Below are 22,227 nucleotides of genomic sequence, written 5' to 3' on the forward strand. Positions count from 1 at the left end.
TTCTGAGCTCTGGGAAGACTAGCCTAAGAGAGACCTTTGCAAACTTGGTGAAATCTGCCTAGACACTATCTGAATTGTGACGAATGGTTATGGGTGAATACTCACTTTGCTCATGTAGCTAATATAAAGCAGGTTAGTTAACGATGGCTGAGTACAAAACATAAGAATTTTCACTCAGAATTTTCCTTTACACTTGCACAGGCTTTTATCAAGTGACTTCCTGAGTATGATTTCAGCCCTTCCTCAGCTGACTCAGGGGCAGGCAAGGTGGGAACCATAACCCCGGTTCACACCGGGCCACTGAGGCTGATGGGATGTGATCACATGGCGTGAAAGGAGGCCCTTAAGGACACGGCTGCGCGGGGACAACACAGACTTTCCATCTTATTTCCACCTGTGCTTCTCAAACTGTTCGGTGCCCACGAACCACCGCAGATTCTGGTGCAGAAGGTCTGGAATGGGGACTCAGATTTCACTTTTCTAGGGACCAAGACCATCCCCATGGAAAAGAAATGCAAAAAAGCAAAATGGCTGTCTGAGGAGGCCTTACAAATAGCTGTGAAAAGAAGAGAAGCGAAAAGCAAAGGAGAAAAGGAAAGATATAAGCATCTGAATGCAGAGTTCCAAAGTATAGAAAGGAGAGATAAGAAAGCCTTCCTCAGTGATCAATGCAAAGAAATAGAGGTAAACAACAGAATAGGAAAAACAAGAGATCTCTTCAAGAAAATTAGAGATTCCAAGGGAACATTTCATGCAAAGATGGGCTCGATAAAGGACAGAAATGGTATGAACCTAACAGAAGCAGAAGATATTAAGAAGAGGTGGCAGGAATACACAGAAGAACTGTACAAAAAAGATCTTCACGACCAAGATAGTCATGATAACGTGATCACTGACCTTAGAGCCAGACATCTTGGAATGTGAAGTCAAGTGGGCCTTAGAAAGCATCACTACGAACAAAGCTAGTGGAGGTGATGGAATTCCAGTTGAGCTATTTCAAATCTTGAAAGATGATGCTGTGAAAGTGCTGCACTCAATATGCCAGCAAATTTGGAAAACTCAGCAGTGGCCACAGGACTGGAAGAGGTCAGTCTTCATTCCAATCCCAAAGAAAGGCAGTGCCAAAGAATGCTCAAACTGCTGCACAATTGCACTCATCTCACACGCTAGTAAAGCCATGCTCAAAATTCTCCAAGCCAGGCTTCAGCAATATGTGAACCGTGAACTCCCAGATGTTCAAGCAGGTTTTAGAAAAGGCAGAGGCACCAGAGATCAAATCGCCAACATCCGCTGGATCATGGAAAAAGCAAGAGAATTCCAGAAAAACATCTATTTCTGCTTCATTGACTATGCCAAAGCCTTTGACTGTGTGGATCACAATAAACTGTGGAAAACTCTGAAAGAGATGGGAACACCAGGCCACCTGACCTGCCTCTTGAGAAACCTGTATGTAGGTCAGGAAGCAACAGTCAGAACTGTACATGGAACAACAGACTGGTTCCAAATAGGAAAAGGAGTACATCAAGGTTGTATATTGTCACCTTGCTTATTTAACTTATATGCAGAGTACATCATGAGGAACGCTGGGCTGGAAGAAGCACAAGCCGGAATCAAGACTGCTGGGAGAAATATCAATAACCTCAGATATGCAGATGACACCACCCTTATGGCAGAAAGTGAAGAGGAACTCAAGAGCCTCTTGATGAAAGTAAAAGAGGAGAGTGAAAAGGTTGGCTTGAAGCTCAACATTCAGAAAACAAAGATCATGGCATCTGGTCCCATCACTTCATGGGAAATAGATGTGAAAACAGTGGAAACAGTGTCAGACTTTATTTTTTTGGGCTCCAAAATCACTGCAGATGCTGACTGCAGCCAGGAAATTAAAAGACGCATGCTCCTTGGAAGGAAAGTTATGACCAACCTTGATAGTATATTAAAAAGCAGAGACATTACTTTGCCAACAAAGGTCCGTCTAGTCAAGGCTATGGTTTTTCCCGTGGTCATGTATGGATGTGAGAGTTGGACTGTGAAGAAAGCTGATCGCCGAAGAATTGATGCTTTTGAACTGTGGTGTTGGAGAAGACTCTCGAGAGTCCCTTGGATTGCAAGGAGATCCAACCAGTCCATTCTAAAGGAGATCAATCCTGGGTGTTCATTGGAAGGACTGATGCTAAAGCTGAAACTCCAATACTTTGGCCACCTCATGCGACGAGTTGACTCACTGGAAAAGACTCTGATGCTGGGAAAGGTTGGGGGTGGGAGGAGAAGTGGACGACAGAGAATGAGATGGCTGGATGGCATCACCGACTCTGTGGACATGAGTTTGAGTGAACTCTGGGAGTTGGTGATGGACAGGGAGGCCTGGCGTGCTGTGATTCATGGGGTCGCGGAGAGTCGGACATGACTGAGCTACTGAACTGAACTGAACTGAAGGACCTCCTGGGTTTTGCTGCTCACACTGAGTAGCAAGACTTGGCCACTTTAAAAAATCATGCAAAAAGCAGCTCCTCAAAACCTTAGTAAAAAAATCGGAATCTTCTGATACACAACCTAGAACGTAAATTTTTCTTTTTTACCAGAGCATGTAAAATGCAGAATTGGCCATTCAAAAATCCCTGTTAAAAACAGTATCCACTACTCAAAAGAAATCTGGGGACTTCCCTGGTGGTCCAGTGACTAAAAGACTGCGCTCCCAATGCAGGGGGCCTGGGTTCAATCCCTAGATTCCACATACTGCAAGTGAAGATCGAGCACGTGCAACTAAGGCCCAACACAGCCAAAAAAAAAAAAAAAAAAGAAATCTGAAACATCTAAAAGGCACATGCAGTAAACAGGAGGTAGATTATTTAAACAGGAGGTAGGTAATGGACAATAAGTTTGCCTAACAACCATTCTGTAATTTACCTAGAATCTCATTTTTGGGTACATTTCCCCAGGTTCTGAGATGGGAAACCAGAATACTGGGTGTTGGAGGGGCATTGGGCTCCTTCTCAAAGGCAGCAATAATGATGCCCACAAGGTGGCGCTCCTGGGTCGCCTGGCTCCTCGGGAGTCTGCAGTGCCTTTCCCAGACCTGCAGGCAGGTGTCGAGCGAGCCAGGCCTGAGCCTGGGAGCTTTCAGGGAAGATCAGCAAACATCATGGCACCCAAGAGGACCTGCAGTCATTGCAACAACAGCTTACTTAGGTTAGTTTTTGTTTTCCAATTCACAGAGCAGGGTTGAGAAGACTGAAGGCTGAAAGAAAGAAACCAGTCTGCTTTCAAAGGCGGAGAGCCCAGAAAACGTGAGACTTTTAACATTTCAGTCTCTAAAAAGGAGACTACAGCTCTTGTTCTTTCAACAGGCACTGAGCCTCTTAACATCCAGGGCTTTAGGGAAGACACAGGCAGCCAACAGAAGTGGGTGCACGGAGAGGATATTAACCAGTAAAATCCAGGGAGAGGGGTTTAACAAGGGGCATCTGAAAGCAGGCGCCCACTGGGTCTTAGGAGAGCAGCAGCATCTGGAAATGTGGGCCTGGGAGCCCCCTGTAAAGAGGTGACAGCTTAAGCAGAGTGTCAAAGAGTGGAGTGTGACATACAACACATGCTTAAGAAAAAAATGTTACCAACAGATGATGCTAGAATCCTCCTGGCAAGCTATTAGGACTTATGGACATTTTACCGAGACCTTACAGAGTCAACTCAAACACATTAAAAATGACTGGGAAAGTCAATACTTTCTCTAGATTACGGAACAACTCCTGAGGTAATTACCACAACTAAGACTTCAGAGTTTGCCACAGGCTAGATGATATTTTAATCACTCTATTATCTACTTCAACCCTCAACAGCAAAAAGTTGCAGTCATTATATTCCCATGTCACATATGAGGTACTAAGTACTAAGTATCTTGTCCCAAGTCACACAGGTAGCAAGTGGCAGACCCAGGACTCAAACACAGGTAATGCTGGCTAAAACCTGAGTTTTTAACTGCTATACTCTTCAAAAGAAGCAGCTATCAGTGAAGGTGTCTTGGCTTGAAAGACACATCTCAACAGCATTACCATGCTGATCCTGAACTACCTTCCATCTACACTAACAATGATTTGAGACATGGACCTTGAGACTCACGTTTGTATGAATAAGACTAGATCGTATAACAGAAAAATCAGTTTCTCTGGCACTTCAAAACTAACCCCTGTTGATAATTTAGGCATCTTGGAAATGACATTCATTCTTGCAGGAGAATAGAATAATAATTATAATATACCACATATGGCCAAGGGAACTCTAGGACACTGGAAAGTCTGATTCAATAAGCACAGTTTGGGGCTAAAGAGAATTATGAGAGTAATTTTCTCATTGTAATCAGTACAGTGTATTCCTAACAGTGGCCAGAGTTTTTTAAAAGAAAGTGGAAATACTGCAGAGTGTAGTAAAATCACATGAATAATTTTAATGGATTGAAGGGCTCATAGAGAAGGGGCCTTGGGTGTGCTAGTCTCAAAAATAAGAGCCTAAAGTTTGACTTCACGATTTTCAGTGCAAAGCTATTGTTTCCTGTTGTCTTTGACTACAGAAGATGAAATCTTTTACTTGAAATTGTGATGCAGATTTATGTTAGATCCAGGCCATTTTGTCAAATGGGAAACTGAGCCAAAGATGCTGACTGATCTTCCCAAATCTATGCAAATCACCCTGGAGTCTAGGGTGAACTCCATGGATGTTAGTGAACTAAAGAAGCCTGTCAACCCCTGTGGATTTCAGCTCTTTTGAGGGGAACCTTTATTTAGAACTTCAATACTGACACCCGGTCCTAGGGGAGGCTGTGCTGGGTAAGGGACCCTGCATAGTACCTGGGCTGTCTTGTCCACTCGCCACCACCCTCGTCTGCCTGCCTTCTCACCACCTCTGGGCAACCATGACTCTGAATTGGGGTTTCTCCCTGGAAAAGTGAAAGGTAGAGTTTTCCAGCATTTCTCATCACCAAACTGCAAAAATATTTTAACCACCTCTTTGTTCACACTACAAAAAGAACGCTCTAGTTGAAATTTTAAAGAAAGGGCATTAAGTGTGGAAGAGAATCCTACAAAAATACCATAGTAACACTAAACTCTTTATAGTACCTGTTCAACACTTACTAGTTATTACTCAAAAGGTTGAGAATCTTCAAAGGGGAACAGAATATATAAGAAATGTTTGCCTGACCATTATGTAGGAGTTTATGAACCAGGAAAAGGTAGTAAATTAAAGATATAATTAACCCGCAAATTTGGTAAGCATGCATGTGCCTGGTGGGCCCTCAAGTATTTGTTGGATGAATGGATAAACGTTCTTGGGAGCGTTCTTAACTTTGAGACAAGTGATAATAAGCTACCTAATTCTTCTTAAACTGGCAGTTTGGGAAATTAGTTTAGCAGATGTGAAGTGGGAGGCTACAAAGAGAAGGCACAATGCGAAATGTGGAAGATATGTTAGAACAAAAATAACTGGGGAGAGGCAAATGGCAATGAATGACACCAACTCAGTGCGAAGGAAAAAGCTATGCAGAAAATCATTTATTCCATCATATTCTAACAAATGACTCTGCATGTGAATGACTTGCTAAAATGCAGCCTCTAGACCTGAACAGCTGTGCTTAGAAGAATTTTAAATACTGCCCTACAACCTTGAAATCCAGTAGCTCCTGAGCTTACATCTCTAAGCTTCAAGAGAGAATCAGCCAGTTTAAAAGCATTTATCAGGAAAAAAGAGAATTTTTCCACATGCTGTGTTTTCCATTGGTTTCTAGATAGGTGTTAACTGATATGGAATTGTCTCTTTCAAGATAATGGTAAGGATCAGGGGGAGAAAGAAAGAGCCTGGTTTTAATCCTGATTTTGTAACTTTCTTAATTAAAGAAGGCCACATGCCAGGAAAATTTAACTTGAATAAAAACCTTACAAAAATGCTAGAATGTATTCTCTAAGCTATGCTTTGTCCTCCCTTCCCAGATTCATGAGAGGGGAAAAGACTGATAAAGAAAGCTGGTAGGTTTTCCCCACAGAGAAGACAGACTCAGAGTCATAGGAATCTGGTAGAATTAGAACCTTCAATGTTCATCCAGAGAGAAACTTTACCTGAGAAGATGAGATGATAGAGGTGGGTGACTCTGGGGAGCAGAGTTGAGAGGAAAGAAACACAAAGCAAAAGTCAGCAGGGGAGATAAGATCTGGGACCTGAATGAACCATCTGAGGCAGCAGTGTTAAGCGGGCTCCTGCAAGCCCTAGGGTGACTGAAAGTAACAGAGGGTCACTGGTCCTGAGGACTTGATGGCACGCCATGATCTCCAGAAACACTTCCAAGGCCCAAGAATTAGGAGTATGTGGAATGCAAACTGGGAAAAATGAGGATCCCCACAGCACTTTTAATCAGAAAACTCTTATAGCAGAGACAAGAATCTATCAAAGTACATACAATCCCTTGTGTGCTTCTCTGAATTTTCTCTGTCAATGCAATCCACCCACAAAAGGTTAAAGAATCCCACTAGTTCTACAGGGAAAACTACATTTCTGTCTCGGCAACTAATGGAAACTGAAAATAAGTTCCATTTAAGACATCTTCTTAAACTCTTAATTCTATTTCACACTGACTTAAATAAATCCTGATGAAAATGTCTTGCCAAGCATTTTTTAAAAGACAAGCATGGAAAGCTTAAGGAGAGTTTAAAGGATAACAATATAGATGCATAAAAGATAAGAAAAAGCTCTGGTAAGCAGTTCAAGCAACAAGAATCTTGTTTGCCTGGACCACAGAAAGAGTTAAGATCTATCCTCAAGCTTAAAAGAAAAAAAAAAAGATATAACTCATATTTATCATTTAATAGTTTCTTATATATTTTCGAGAGCAGTCTGACAAATCATTCCTTTCTGTAGAAGAACCCCATACAGATCATTTGGTCAATTTTACAAATTTACAGCAAACACACACTGGAATCCAGACTAGAATTCAGGTTTCTGGATTTTGTTCCTCATGTGAGTCTTTTCTGACCCAGAAACTAAAGTGAAATGCAATGCCCAAGGCAGTCTACTCTGAGGGGAGGAGAGGACAATGTCAGTAACCACAACAACAAAATTCAGCAGGATCAAACATCCACTGATGAAAATAAGCATCAGCCTACATGTCTAGGAAATCAGAAGGCGCGAAAAGGACATTGCATTCTCTATTTGGCTGCCTTTATGGGAAGTCTTGGGCTTCCTCGGTGGCTCAGCGGTAGAGAATCCACCTGCCAATGCAGGAGACGCGGGTTTGATCCCTGGATCAGGAAGATCCTCTGGAGAAGGAAATGGCAATCCATTCCAGTATTCTTTCCTGAAAAATCCCATGGACAGAGGAGCCTGACGGGCTACAGTCCATGGGGTCGCAAAGAGTCAGACAGGATTGAGCAATTAAACAACAACAACAAATGGCCAAGTCTGGGCTTGTGAATAAACCCTGGTTTGCGCCTGGTGGATGCTTGAGATTTCTTAGCTTAGACATTTAGAGGCCAACAGTGTTAGTGTGGACAGCTAGAAGCAAATCGGAACCAATTGATAAGGATGAGACTAACATAAAAACTATGTCCATGGATTATCTTTCTATTTGGTGGTTTTTATAAAAGCATTTGCAAGGTTGAGGTAATACACACTAATTTACCATTAAAAATAAATATTTCAGGGACTTCCCTTGTGGTCCAGTGTATCAGAATCCACCTTCCAATGCAGGGGACGTGGGTTCAATCCCTCATTGGGACATTAAGATCCCACATGCCGCAGCGCATGTGTGGGTTTGCCAAGCCTGCAATTACTGAGCCTGACGGCCACAACTAAGACCCATGCAGCCTAAATAAATAAGTATTTTTAAATATTTAATAACTTCCAGCATCTCACAATGTGACTGAATTCTCTCTTCTTGTTCCCGGCATCCCCATCAGAACCCACAGGCAGAGGAAGGCCTAGGAGCCTCCCTGTACTACCTGAGCAATGAGGCCATATCCTAATCCACCTGGGATACTGGCGGGATGTCTGGGGTCCTGAGGCCTTGAAAACAGCAGGGGTTTTTCTGGCCTGTGACTGTGGACAGCACGCCCAACTCCTGCCCTGGCAGTACCCAGGGAAGACTGGTACAGGAGCCGGCTAATCACTGTCTGAATGCAGGAGGCATTGAGGTGGCTGCTGGAAGGGTGCAGGACTCTGCCCAAGCACAAATCCTTTGTCTAAGTGACAGAGAGTCTAGGGCCAAAGTCTCAGAGAAGACTAAGAAATAGAGAAAGGAAGTGTTGTCAGTGCTAACGTATGATTATGCTCACTGTCTGGGGTCAGAAGTGGCTTTTTCCTATCTGTTTGGAGTGCTCTGCATCCTGAGTGTTAGCTGGCGAGATGCAGGGACCGTGAGATGGGTGGTTGAGAATCTGAGCTCGGCAGCCAGCAACCCAGGTGTGAAACCTGGTTCTGCCACTGGCCACCTGCGACATCTCAGGCAAATTATTAATATTTTGTCCCCATGCTTCAATTTCACCATCTGTGAAACAGAGACTATACCTTCCCTCCCGCAAAGGGCTGGAGGAGTGAATGACTGTTTGAAAACCGCTTAGAACAGCACCTGACATTAATACAGTGTTGTTAAGGAACCTTTGGAACACTCTGGGAGCCTGTCACTCAGAATGCATTCTGAGAGCAGACTGCTTTCTGGGGGCAGCAAGGGTGGGGAGGTTAGGTTTTCAAGTTGCCCGTGAAAGACCGAGTGTCCCACTCTGTAACTAAGACCATCTCAAACCTCAGACTGGAGCAGAGATCATTCCCCTGGAATCCCAGAGCTCCTCCTCCCAGGTCAGCGTCAGGGACACATCTCCCCAGGAAGTGGACGCTGGGAACTCTCATTCAGCTGTGGTGAGGATGCAGGGGAGGGACATTTGTAAGGTCCTGGTCATCTTTAGGAGAATGAGGTCAGGAAGCACCCAAGTGCGGCAGAGTACTATGGTCCGGGGAGGGACTCTTTCTCCTGAGGAAGCTCCATGATCAGGCATCCCTACTCTGAAGGCTGTCTCGTGAGTGGAAAGAAAATCCATGACTCAGGAGCAGAGTCTGCATGGCCCGTTAGACAGGGAGAGTCTTCCAGGCAGACTGGTAGGAGCAGTATAGACAAGGAGGGGGTGGACCCAAGGACAGGACAGGGCTGGACGCAGGTTGAGAGCCGTCAGTCCAGGCAGCAGGAGCTGCCTATTCAGTAGCTGGTTCTCTCTTATCCATCTCATTCTTCCACCACAGCAAAAGTCTGCAGTGTGCTTGTCCTGGCCAACCTCCATTTCAGATTTGGAGCACAGAATAAATCTGAACTTAGTGCTGTAAGTTGACGGAATTTTGTGTTTTCCTAAGCAAGGCCAAAATTTTTTTAAATTTAAAGGGGCCTCCTGGGGCTTCCCCAGTGGTTCATCAGTGAAGAATCCACCTGCAATGCAGGAGAGGTGGGTTTGATCCCTGGGCCGGGAAGATCACCTGGAGAAGGAAATGGCAACCCACTCCAGTATTCTTGCCTGAGAAATCCCATGGACAGAGGAGCCTGGTGGGCTTCAGTCCATGGGAATCACAAAAGAGTTGGACATGACTCAGCAACTAAACCACAACGATAAATAAATAATAACCTAATAGATACAGTGTGTGCATGCTCAGTTGTGTCTGACTCTCTGCTGCTCCATGGACTGTAGCCAACCAGGCCCCTCTGCCATGGAACTTTCCAGGCAAGAATACTGGTGTGGGTTGCCATTTCTTTCTCCAGTGGATCATCCCAGCCCAGGGATCGAACCCATGTCTCCTGCATCTCCTGCATTGGCAGGCATATTGGAAGCCCCAGTAAACACAGTATCTGCCCATAAAATCCAGTTTTAAAAGGGCCCTCTGTCACCTGTCACAGAAGGGATGAACTGATAAGCTCTCATTTTAGGATGCCCTGATTCCTGAGGTCTTTGAACACACTAAGTACAGGCCGTCACAGAAGTACCTACTTTTCTGCCTCAATTAATCAACAGGGCATGTTTCCACTGTACCACTGGCCTGGGGTTGCAGGTCCAAAGCCCACACATGAGGGTGCTCACTGTCCTTCCCTACTGAGAAAAAGCCGCCATCTTCTCTGTGCGATTTATAACTAATACCAATGTTCCATAAAGATGTTGCTTTTGCTTCAGTAAACCAGTCTGGGTATATCCTTCCTCAGCAGGCTCACTGGGGCCCTGGCGGGGACCACCCACCCAGGTTCCTGCTTCAGAGGAATGGGGCCCTGCAGGGCAGTGGAGGGACAGGACATCAGAGCTGGGTTTACTCACTGCAGAACTCTTGAGTGGCCTGCTACACTGTAGCCACTAGTCACATATGGCCAAAGGCTACTGTTCTGGACACCACAGACATAGAACCTTTCCATCACTATAGAAAATTCCCTGGGCAGTACTGATTGAATCTTCCTGAGACCTAATGGCTTCACTGGTCAAATGGGGTAGTGGCATTTTGTCTGAAGGCCTGGATTCAGCCCAGATTCCACCTTCACAGGGCTCTCCCAAGAGCAGCCATATACAAAGTCCTGAGCATCCATCTAGAATGGTTACTTTAACAGGAATTGTTGTTCAGTCACTCAGTCATGTCCAACTCTTTGCGACCCCATGGACTGCAGCTGACCAGGCTCCTCTGTCCTCCACTATCTCCCAGAGTTTGTTCAAATGCATGTCCATTGAGTTGGTGATGCTATCCAACCATCTCATCTTCTGTCATCCCCTTTTCCTCCTGCCCTCAATCTTTCCCACCAACAGGGTCTTTTCCAATGAGTTGGCTCTTTGCATCAGGTGGCCAGAGCACTGGAGCTTCAGCTTCAGCATCAGTCCTTCCAATGAATATTCAGGGTTGATTTCCTTTAGGACTAACTGGTTTGCTCTCCTAGTAGTCCAAGGGACTCTCAAGAGTCTTCTCCAGCACCACCATTTGAAAGCATCAATTATTCAGCGCTCAGGCTTCTTTAGGGTCCAACTCTCACATCTGTATATGCTACTGGAAAAACCATAGCTTTGACTAGATGGCCCTTTGTCGGCAAAATGATAGCTTTCCTTTTTAATATGTGGTCTAGATTTGTCACAGCTTTCCTTCCAAGGAGCAAGCATCTAATTTCATGGCTGCAGTCACCATGCATAGTGATTTTGGAGTTCAAGAAAATAAAATCTGTCACTACTTCTACTTTTTCCCCTTCTATTTGCCATGCAGTGATGGGACCAGATGCCACTATCTTAGTTTTTTAATGTTGAGTTACAATGAAACACTCGTCAGCGATAAAAAATGAAATAATGCCATTTGCAGCAACATGGATGCAATTAGAGATTATCCTACTAAATGAAGTCAGAAAAAGAAAGACAAATACCATATGATATCACTTATATATGAATCTAAAATGACACAAATGAACCTGTGCACAAAATAGAAACAGACTCACAAACATAGAGAATAGATCTTTGGTTGCCAAAGGGAGGGGAGGTGGGAGAGGGATGGATTGGGAGTTTGGGATTAGCAGATGCAAACTATTATATATAGAATGGAACAACAACAAAACAACAAGCTTCTACCATACAGCATAGGGAACTACATTCAATATCCTGTGATAAACTATTAATATAATGAAAAAGAATAGAAAATGGAATGCATATATACACACACACATATACATAACTGAATCACTTTGCTATATGGCAGAAATTAACACAGTATTTTAAGTCAAGTATATTCGATAAAAAATTACATAAAAATTTTAAACAAAAGAACAAAGTGGGGTAAATGAATGTAACTGGCAAAAAACGGGCTTTATCCTGAATGTGTAAAAAGTACACAAAATCAATAAGAACAATGCTAAAACTAAGAAAAAAAATAAAATCTGAGCAATGCCCAGGAAGTGGGACACGGACTGGAAGGGGCCTCTCCGATGCCAGAAATAATCCATTTCTTAATCAGCGTGGGAGATGCACGGGTGTGTACATGGGTGAAACGTCACTGAGTTCTACCCATGTTCAGTGCCCGTCATACGAAGTATGTAATATCTCAACAAAACGTAAAAAAAGCATTTAAACCAAGGAATTCTTCATCAGCAAATGAATATGCTTTGTCCATACAATGAATGTAAGGGGACAGAAGTGAGTCAGAAACATAGTGAGTGAGTCATCTTGATAGATTCTGTGAAACTTGCTCCACCAAGGTGACCTACACTTCCTGTACTATGAACAATAGTGAAATAATTGGGCAGCAGTACTGTTTCTCAGTGATCTCATTAAACTTCTCTATAGGCCATCCTTCCCCACCTTTTAGGATGGGCACCAGAGTTTCCAGAAGCTTTAGTTATAAGAACAATCTCTTCAGTCAAAATGTCCAATCCAGTACATGAATCGAAGCTCCATTTCAGTCCAGAATACACCAGCTCCCTCCTGGCCCTGCCTGGCTGACCTTGAGCCTGGGACCACACATGGGAGGCCCCTTCTCTCTCCCCTACTTCCTCTCTGCTTTCTGGCTATCATTTCTGACCTTCCAGGGGAAGAAGGTTTAGCCTGGCATACTGGGGCAGGTGGAGCCTGGTCCTGGCTCCCTCTGGACATGGCGGATGGGACAGTGCCAAGCTCCTCCTTTTGGGGCATTTGTGGGGTTTCTGGAGACCTCTCTGCCGGAGACTTAAGGCCCACTACCCGAATCAGGCTCCCACTCACAGCTACCCCAGTGGTGGGCACACTCTGGCACTCAGTTCTTATTAGTGAATGAGTGAAGGAGCTAAGAAAACAGAAAAGGGAGTAGCAGTGTTCCCTCCACAAACCCTTTTGGGAAGGAGATTCTAACGTAATTACGTCGTTTTTGTCTGATCTAACACTTTTAAAACATGTAGGCTAATTCCCTTTAGCTTACAATTAAGAAAATAAATGACTGTTTCAATCTCAGTTCAGTTCAGTCGCTCAGTTGTGTCCGACTCTTTGCGACCCCATGAATCACAGCACGCCAGGCCTCCCTGTCCATCACCAACTCCCGGAGTTCACTCAAACTCATGTCCACAGAGTCGGTGATGCCATCCAGCCATCTCATTCTCTGTCTCATCTCCCCTTCTCCTCCCACCCCCAATCTCTCCCAGCATCAGACTCTTTTCCAGTGAGTCAACTCGTCGCATGAGGTGGCCAAAGTATTGCAGTTTCAGCTTTAGCATCAGTCCTTCCAATGGACACCCACGATTGATCTCCTTTAGAATGGACTGGTTGGATCTCCTTGCTGTCCAAGGGACTCTCAAGAGTCTTCTCCAACACCACAGTTCAAAAGCATCAATTCCTTGGCGATCAGCTTTCTTCACAGTCCAACTCTCACATCCATACATGACCACGGGAAAAACCATAGCCTTGACTAGATGGATCTTGGTTGGCAAAGTAATGTCTCTGCTTTTTAATATGCTATCTAGGTTGGTCATAACTTTCCTTCCAAGGAGTAAGCGTCTTTTAATTTCCTGGCTGCAATCAGCATCTGCAGTGATTTTGGAGCCCCCAAAAATAAAGTCTGACACTGTTTATTTAACTTATGTGCAGAGTACATCATGAGGAACGCTGGGCTGGAAGAAGCACAAGCTGGAATCAAGATTGCTGGGAGAAATATCAATAACCTCAGATATGCAGATGACACCACCCTTATAGCAGAGAGTGAAGAGGAACTCAAAGGCCTCTTGATGAAAATGAAAGAGGAGAGTGAAAAGGTTGGCGTGAAGCTCAACATTCAGAAAACGAAGATCATGGCATCTAGTCCTATCACTTCATGGGAAATAGATGGAGAAACAGTGGAAACAGTGTCAGACTTTATTTTTTTGGGCTCCAAAATCAGGCACTTGTTATTCCGACCAAGACCAGAGTCTGATGAAACGAGTTGCAACCTGTGGACATAGCTGCAGGCTCTTTTATCAATGCCATTCCATGGTTTGTAATAACCCACAAACAAGTGGACAGAGTATTTTTTTCAGAATTAGTTGATCAATAAGACAACTCAGGAAAATCAAAATTGCTGTAGATTGTACATATGAGACCTTTCATAGATACTAGAACACAGATCTGAGTTGTTTATAGCCAGCCTCAAAGACCCTCCCCAACCTGTCTGTGCACAGAGGACAGAGGGAGAAACACCAATTCGAAAAGATACATGCACCCCAATGTTCACAGCAGCACTATTCACAACTGCCAAGACATGGAAACAACCTACACCAACAGATGAACGCATAAAGAAGAGGTGGTATATATTTTATGGACAATAGAATACCACTCAGCCGTTAAAAAGAATGATCTGCCATTTGCAGCAAGATGGATGGACTTGGAGGGTATTATGTTAAATGAAATAAGTCAGACAGAGAAAGACAAATACTGTATGATATCACTTATATGTGGAATCTAAAAAACGCAACAAACTAGTAATACAACCCTGGATCTACAACACAGTAGAGTAGACTTCACAGATACAGAGAACAAACTAGTAGTTACCAGTGGGGAGAGGGAAGGAGCGGAGAAGGTGATGGCAGCCCACTCCAATATTCTTGCCTGGAAAATCCCATGGGCGGAGGAGCCTGGTAGGCTGCAGTCCATGGGGTCATGAAGAGTCGGATACGACTGAGCGACTTCACTTTCACTTTTCACTTTCATGCATTGGAGAAGGAAATGGCAGCCCACTCCAATGTTCTTGCCTGGAGAATCCCAGGGGCGGGGAAGTCTGGTGGGCTGCCATCTATGGGGTCGCACAGAGTCAGACATGACTGAACCAACTTAGCAGCAGCAGCAGCAGAGGGAAGAAGGGAGGGGCAATATAGGAGTGAGGGGTTAAGAGGTGCAAACTATCATGTATAAAATATGCTACAAGGATATATTGTACAACATGGGGCATGTAGCCAATATTTTATGATAACCATAGAGTTTAGCCTTTAGAAATTGTGAATCACTCTACTGTACACCTGTAAGTTATAAAATATTGTACATCAACTATACTTCAATTAAAAAAATTTTTTTAAAGCTCTGTAGTCCAGGAACCTGCAGACACCTTGTAATCAGGAATTGTGTGAATGAGACATAAAGCTGCCCAGCATGACACCCCCACGGAGGGTGTGGACACCCAGTGAAAACACTTTCTCTACTCAGACTTTCTACACATGCAGCCTTGATTTCCACTAGTGGTTGTAGTCTCTGCCTTGGCTGACTTGGGACACTTTAAAGGCTAGAAAATGACTTTCTGGAGAGAATGAACAACAGCAACATTGAAGTATAAACTCAACAGCTATCACTGGGCAATTACCACGTAGTCAGCTTTGCAGAGCCGGTGAAAGGAGATACAAAGATGAATGAGGCAGGGCGCCCTGTATGGAGGGAGCTTCCAGGCTGGTTGGAGGAGAGGAAATGTACATCTCTCCTGTCCTTAGCCGGAAGGAGTGTACCTATGCTGTACCTTATGTTCTTCATTCTTCTTAATTCAACATCACCTTTAATTCTCACCACAGTCTTCAGTTCAGTTCAGTTCAGTCGCTCAGTTGTGTCCGACTCTTTGCGACCCCATGAATCACAGCACGCCAGGCCTCCCTGTCCATCACCAACTCCCGGAGCTTACGCAAACTCATGTCCATCGAGTCGGTGATGCCATCCAGCCATCTCATTCTCTGTCGTCCCCGTCTCCTCCCGCCCCCAATCCTTCCCAGCATCAGAGTCTTTTCCAGTGAGTCAACTCGTCACATGAGGTGGCCAAAGTATTGCAGTTTCAACTCTAGCATCAGTCCTTCCAGTGAACACCCAGGATTGATCTCCTTTAGAATGGACTGGTTGGATCTCCTTGCAGTCCAAGGGACCCTCAAGAGTCTTCTCCAACACCACAGTTCAAAAGCATCAGTTCTTCGGCGATCAGCTTTCTTCACAGTCCAACTCTCACATCCATACAGGACCACTGGAAAAACCATAGCCTTGACTGGACGGACCTTTGTTGGCAAAGTAATGTCTCTGCTTTTTAATATGCTATCTAGGTTGGTCATAACTTTCCTTCCAAGGAGTAAGTGTCTTTTAATTTCATGGCTGAAATCACTATCTGGTGGCAATATACAGCCTTGATGTACTCCTTTTCCTATCTGGAACCAGTCTGTTGTTCCATGTCCAGTTCTAAGTGTTGCTTCCTGACCTGCATACAGGTTTCTCAAGAGGCAGGTCAGGTGGTCTGGTAGTCCCATCTCTTTCAGAATTTTCCACAGTTTACTGCTTTATTGACTATGCCAAAGTCTTTGACTGTGTGGATCACAATAAACTGTGGAAAATTTTGAAAGAGATGGGAATACCACAGTCTTGCTGTTTCACTGTGGTTGTTTCCTACAAATTGCAACGGTGCCCCAGTTAGTCTACCATGTGAGGAAAAATGCAATTGTGAGCATGCTGTGCTACTTTCTGAAATGAGCTCAGCTCCTTACTAATTTTCTTATAAAGCTACTACTTCAAAACAGTCAAGTTGTCACAATAATGCTGCATTCTTCCTTGCTGCTGCTGCTGCTGCTAAGTCACTTCAGTCGTGTCCGACTCTGTGTGACCCCATAGACAGCAGCCCTCCAGGCTTCCCTGTCCCTGGGATTCTCCAGGCAAGAACACTGGAGTGGGTTGCCATTTCCTCCTCCAATGCATGAAAGTGAACAGTGAAAGTGAAGTCACTCAGTCGTGCCCGACTCTTCATGACCCCATGGACTACAGCCCACCAGGCTCCTCCGCCCATGGGGTTTCCCAGGCAAGAGTACTCTTCCTTAAATGGGTTCAACTACTGAATGAATCAGACAAGAAAAACACCCTCTTGCCCGAGTCCTTCATTTGTGATGTGAAAACCGGAGACAACAAAGATGACGGTAGGACTTCCCCGGCGGGACTCCCCACGTCACTTCAGTGATTAAGAATTCGCCTTGCAACGCAGGGGACACGGGTTCAATCCCCAGTCAGGGGATCTAACGTCCCACGTGACACAGAGCAAATAAGCCCGTGGGCCAAAGGTAGAGAGAGCCTGCTCATCACGATGGAAGATACCACATGACGCAACGAAGAGTATGTGAGTCACAGTTAAGACCTGACCTGGCCAAATTAATTAATTAAAAAAAAACAAATATGGGGGTTAACTGACAGAGTCAGATTACAGCTCAGTTTTCTGACCAGCAGTGTCAAATCCCATTACCTTTAAATAAATTTGGATATAGGCTTGGAGCTGTGCTGTTAATCCTTCTTCAAGCACCATGGTGGCCACCGTGCTTGGGGGTCTATCAAGTTGGAGGCCATGCTCCCACCTCCTCTAACTCAGCTGGCTCAGGTGGTACCGCAGTGGTGACAGGAGGCGGGGGGCACACAATGTGGCCTCCAGGACCATGAGCTGAAGCCAGGTCTGTCTATTGGAACTGTTTACCAACTCATTACCAAGAGCCTGCCTTGACTTGCTCTTGATAACAACCCATTAATTGATTCCACTCTCCATTAAGTGGTCATGACTGAATGCTTTAAAAGCTCTGGTCTGTGCAGTGATCGCATAGGAAATAGAATGAATTTGGGGAAAAAATACACTTTAATTTTAATGACATTTTAATTAAAATTGAATTTAATGACATTTTAATTGTAATTCCAGCTGAATAAATAGAGTTTTGTTTAAAATCCATTACCATATGAAACTCTAAAACAGTGCTTTAAGTTCTTATCATTGTCTTCAAAATTCAGAAAAGAGAATAAAAACGAAAGTACTTACTTTCTCAAAATATTCAAATAGCAACTTCTCTTGTAGCTTGGAGTGTTGTTACTAACTTGTAATTAAAACTTAAAGTCTAAGCTTTGGATCCAGGCCATGAGGTGTAATTAAAAAGCACTCTGGCTTTAGAAATGGACAGGCCTGGGCTCAAGTCCCACCAAAAGCAAGTCAGTAAAGTGAGGAAGGGAAACCTGGACACTGAAGCCAGCAAAACAAATGTCCTAAAGGTCTTTTCCAATAAGCAGAAATGCTATGGAAATGCCTGCACCTCACACGCTTACTGAGAGACGGTGATGGAGAACTCGAATGTGAAGCAACAGGCTGTGCACACGATGCAGTCATACCGGGACAATCCGACACCAAGCACGCATCACAGAAATCCACCCACACGAGCAGGGAAGGTGAGAAAAGACGAGTGAGTGAGTGGCAAGAACTGCCTTGGCACGTCAGGGTCTAAACTTTATAAGGTAATCCTGACAGGAGAAAAGACTGGATACCTGAGCAGCATTATTGTCCACACATGTAGAGATGTACCACTTTGATGCAGAGGGGGTCTGGGATGCTAAAATTGATTGCAAAGTGCTTTCCCATGTATAAGCACATCGAAAGTTACAGGCTGCAAAGTATCTGAACTGACCAAACGAAAGCTAAAGCCTAGGGTGCTTTTTGTTGCACATAGAAGATTTTATTTCCAAGATGACAGCTTCATTTTAGCCCACTTCACCCACACTTGGAAGGGGAAAAGGGTTTCCTAGGAAATTAACCACGCACCATTTCTTATTCTGCCTTTGCTTTTCTAATTAAGGATTCTGGTTTGTGGCTCCCTTTCAGCCAAGTTCACTCCGAATTGGCAGACTAGGACTTGAGCTCTGGAGTTCAACAGTCCTTGGTTCAAGTCCAGGTTCTACCACTTAAAGTGCTGTGACTTTTGGTACTTCATGTCTGGGATTCAACTGTAAGATACAGACAATAAAACAAAACAGAAAGTTCAAGTTGACCTGTGGAGTAGGTGTCCAGTCAATTTTAGTACCCTCTCCTTTCCATTTACAAAATATTCCTCCCAGGATTCTGCTGCACCAAATGAAACTTTGCACCTGCTGCATTTAGTCATCTGTTTGGCTATCTATCTATCTAGGCTTCCCTGTTGGCTCAGTGGTAAAGAAGCTGCCTGCCAATGCAGGAGACGTGGCTTCAATCCCTGAGTCAGGAAGATCCCCTAGGGAAAGAAAATGGCAACCCACTCCAGTATTCTTGCCTGGAGAATCTCATGGACAAAGGAGCCTGGTGCGCTACAGTTCATGGGGTCACAGGAGTCAGGCAAGACTTAGTGACTAAACAACAACATCTATTTATCAATCATCTCCTTCTTTCTATCTATCTTGGGTGTTTTTGGATTATAACTAAAGGCCACTTGGACACAATCTGAATCAAGAGACTTTTGCTTTCACATCAATCCATTTTCTATTCCAGTAGCTAATGGCTTGGTACCATTCAGCCTGATATTGCCTGTATGCATACATGTATATCTGCATGTACAATGTAGCTGTTAGATGATAATACTTTACTATAAATCTCTTAATGATAAGTGATGGATTCAGCACACCAATCTCTTCCTATCTATGAACTGTCTTTACCAAATGTAAAATAACCCCAGCCTACTGTCATTTGAATTGAGGTACTTTTCTAGCTACTATAAGTGTTACATGTGAATTGTCAGGGACCCCTGTTTGAGATCATTAGAGGAAGAGGGCACTGGGGATTGATAAAAGGAAAGTGAGGCTAACAGGGAGGTGGGGTTAGAGTTTTTGAGGGAAGACGTGGAGGAGAGGAAGGAGCTGGGACCAGGGAAACCTGGGCTGTGACTGGTGCTGTGACTGCAAGTCTTGGCATGAACTTGCAGGGCCCAGGCTGTGACTAGGGAAGAGAAACACACAGCATCTGCTCAACTTTGTCTATCAAAACTACTCTGCATCTCCAAGCCACTGTCAGACCCAGGTGTCAGAAGCCAAGACTCTGAGTCAAAAATCAGAGATGACAGGATGGACAGTCAGGTGGCAGAGAAACATCATTACCATGTTTTATCTGCAGTAAAGCAAAAGGGATTCAAAGCAGCTCACTGAGATTGTGGAAAAGAGAGACTAGACATTTCCAACGAGCTAAGGATGGTTCTCTGAATTTGACTCATATAGGATCCACTGTTATTTATCTAAGATGTACAAGATGAAGTGCTTACAGCCTTTGTTAATGTGCTGTACTTGTTTTTATTTTCATTACTATTTAGGAACTGTCACGGGCCAGCTAGTGGTGAGGTCCAAATCCCACGTGTTCCAATTAGTGAACTGTCCTGACACAGGGTTTTCAGGAGTCTGGCCCTCGCGAGACTTTCTCTGATGAACGGTCATTACTAAGGACCAGGCAGTAGACCTGTGACGGCCTCTGAGAATATAATGAAGTGAGACATGGGAATTCCTTGCATTTTTTTCCCCTCTACTCATTAGCTAACTCGCACTTTATGTTTCCCGTGTTCTGATCTGAGTCACGAAGGGCCCCCTTCTCTCTCTACAACTCCCCTTGCAGGGTGCTAGCCAGCCTGCGTCAGGAAGGCCCACCACTTATTTGACAGTGGGGACATTGTTTGGCACAACTCATGCCCTGAATCAATGAGGCAAAGGGGGCCCTTGCTTTATTTTTTGAAAAGGTGAAATGGATACAAAGTGTATAAACTTGCACTGAATACACACAAATAGAAAACAAGTAGGTGTCCTGTCAGCATGATGCAATTTAAAAATAGAATACAGTAGACTCTTGAGAAACAGATTCGAGCTGCGTGGGTCAACAGTCAGCAGTGCGGACTGTTTTCAATAGTAAGCACTACCACACTGCACAGTCTGAGGTCGGTTGAATCCTTGGATGTGGAGGAACCACACACATCATAGGACCATGGGTACGGAGGACCAGATGCAAGCTATACACAAGTTTTCCACTGCACAGAGGACTGGCACTCCTAACCACCACACTGTTCAAGAGTTGGGACTTCCCTAAGGGTCCAGTGGCTAAGACTTCACACTCCAAATGTAGGGAGCCCAGGTTCAATCCCTGGTCTGGGAACTGGATCCCACATGCCTCAACTAAGAGTCAACTGTACTAGAAACAAAACATCACAGGGTGTGAAGGCAAAAGTGTCTTCTGAATCAAGCTGAAGAAACACCCCCGTGTCTGGGTCCAGAATGCTGCTTGCTTTCAGGAGCACCTGCTATTTACCTCCATGAGGTACCACCCCAACAGACCCAACTCCATTTATAGAGAGGGCCCTGTGGACAGAGCTCCCAGGTGGCAGAGGACAGTGTCCTGCCACAGCTTTGGCACCCAAAGTGGGTGCTCTTCCTCAGAGATGAGAGAAGGGGGAGTCCTGCCTTGCTTCCTGTGTCCTGCCCTTGGAAGAACTGAACCACTGGATGATGGTGGTACCCATTCGCTTGCTTTGACCTGTAGGCCCACCTTTGAGTTTCTTCCCTTCAATATACTCTATTTCCAAGGTTTCAAACTCTAATTCAAAAGCATCAGGCGATGTTGTTAATGATTTTTAAAGCTGGTGTTTAAAAAAATCCTTGAAAGTAATTACCGAGGCTACTGAATTACCTGTGCGTGCTTTGAGACCCAGTGACGGAGGACGTTCAGTACTCGATTGGTGGCTGTTCTACGTATAATAAACTCTTTGTCGCATGTTCTCTCGGAGTTGTTAAACCCTTGGGAGGAAAAGAAACACACATGTTGTAGTTAAAGCCAATCCCCGGGGACTTGGAAAAGGTCACTTATTTTGGGACACTGCTTAATGACACTCACAAATGACACATCTTGGCAGAGGAGTAAGTGGCTTCAGCTGGTCATGGATTCTGCTTACTTACCTATGATGCCTTCAGAGGCCACCACATAGTTACAGGTACAATTAAATGAATAATGTGCACATATTTATTAATGGTCACTGACTAAAGCTACAGATAGTCTAGTGACATTTCCACTTATGCCTGTCCTGTTGTATAACATAAAGCCAAGAAGGAGTTTTAACAAAGTATTGAGCCAACATTCGTTTATACTTTTGCTCCAGAGTCATATAACCACAGATATTTTCAATATTTGCAGATGGATAAGCTCATACCTTGGCTCACAGATGATATAAATACTTTGTTGTGCACTCACATATCGAGAAGCAGTATAGCACAGTGGTTAAGAACATGAAGGAGCTTCCCAGGTGGCGCTAGTGGTAAAGAATCCACCTGCCAGCACATGAGACATAAGAAATTTGGGTTCGATCCCTGAGTCAGGGAAATCCCTTGGAGGAGGGCATGGCAACCCACTCCAGTATTCTTGCCTGGAGAATCCCATGGACAGAGGAGTCTGGCGGGCTACAGTCTATAGGGTTGCACAGAGTTGGACACAACTGAAGCAGCTTAGCACCCAAGC

General features: G+C 44.4%; 1 protein-coding gene across 5 annotated transcripts in view; it reads right to left on the reverse strand.

The window, feature by feature from the left end:
• Positions 1-22,227, reverse strand: part of RASGRF2 (Ras protein specific guanine nucleotide releasing factor 2) — a 266,695-nt gene that overhangs the window by 35,556 nt on the left and 208,912 nt on the right. For all 5 annotated transcript variants that reach the window (XM_055428673.2, XM_088838504.1, XM_055428675.2 and 2 more), the window contains one exon: positions 21,406-21,512. In XM_055428673.2, the coding sequence (XP_055284648.1) occupies positions 21,406-21,512 (107 nt within the window). The remainder of the gene's footprint in view (positions 1-21,405; positions 21,513-22,227) is intronic.

Source organism: Moschus berezovskii, chromosome 8 (genome assembly GCF_049115385.1).
Source record: "Moschus berezovskii isolate FMDL1 chromosome 8, NW_MosBer_1.0, whole genome shotgun sequence".
Classification (NCBI taxonomy): domain Eukaryota; kingdom Metazoa; phylum Chordata; class Mammalia; order Artiodactyla; family Moschidae; genus Moschus; species Moschus berezovskii.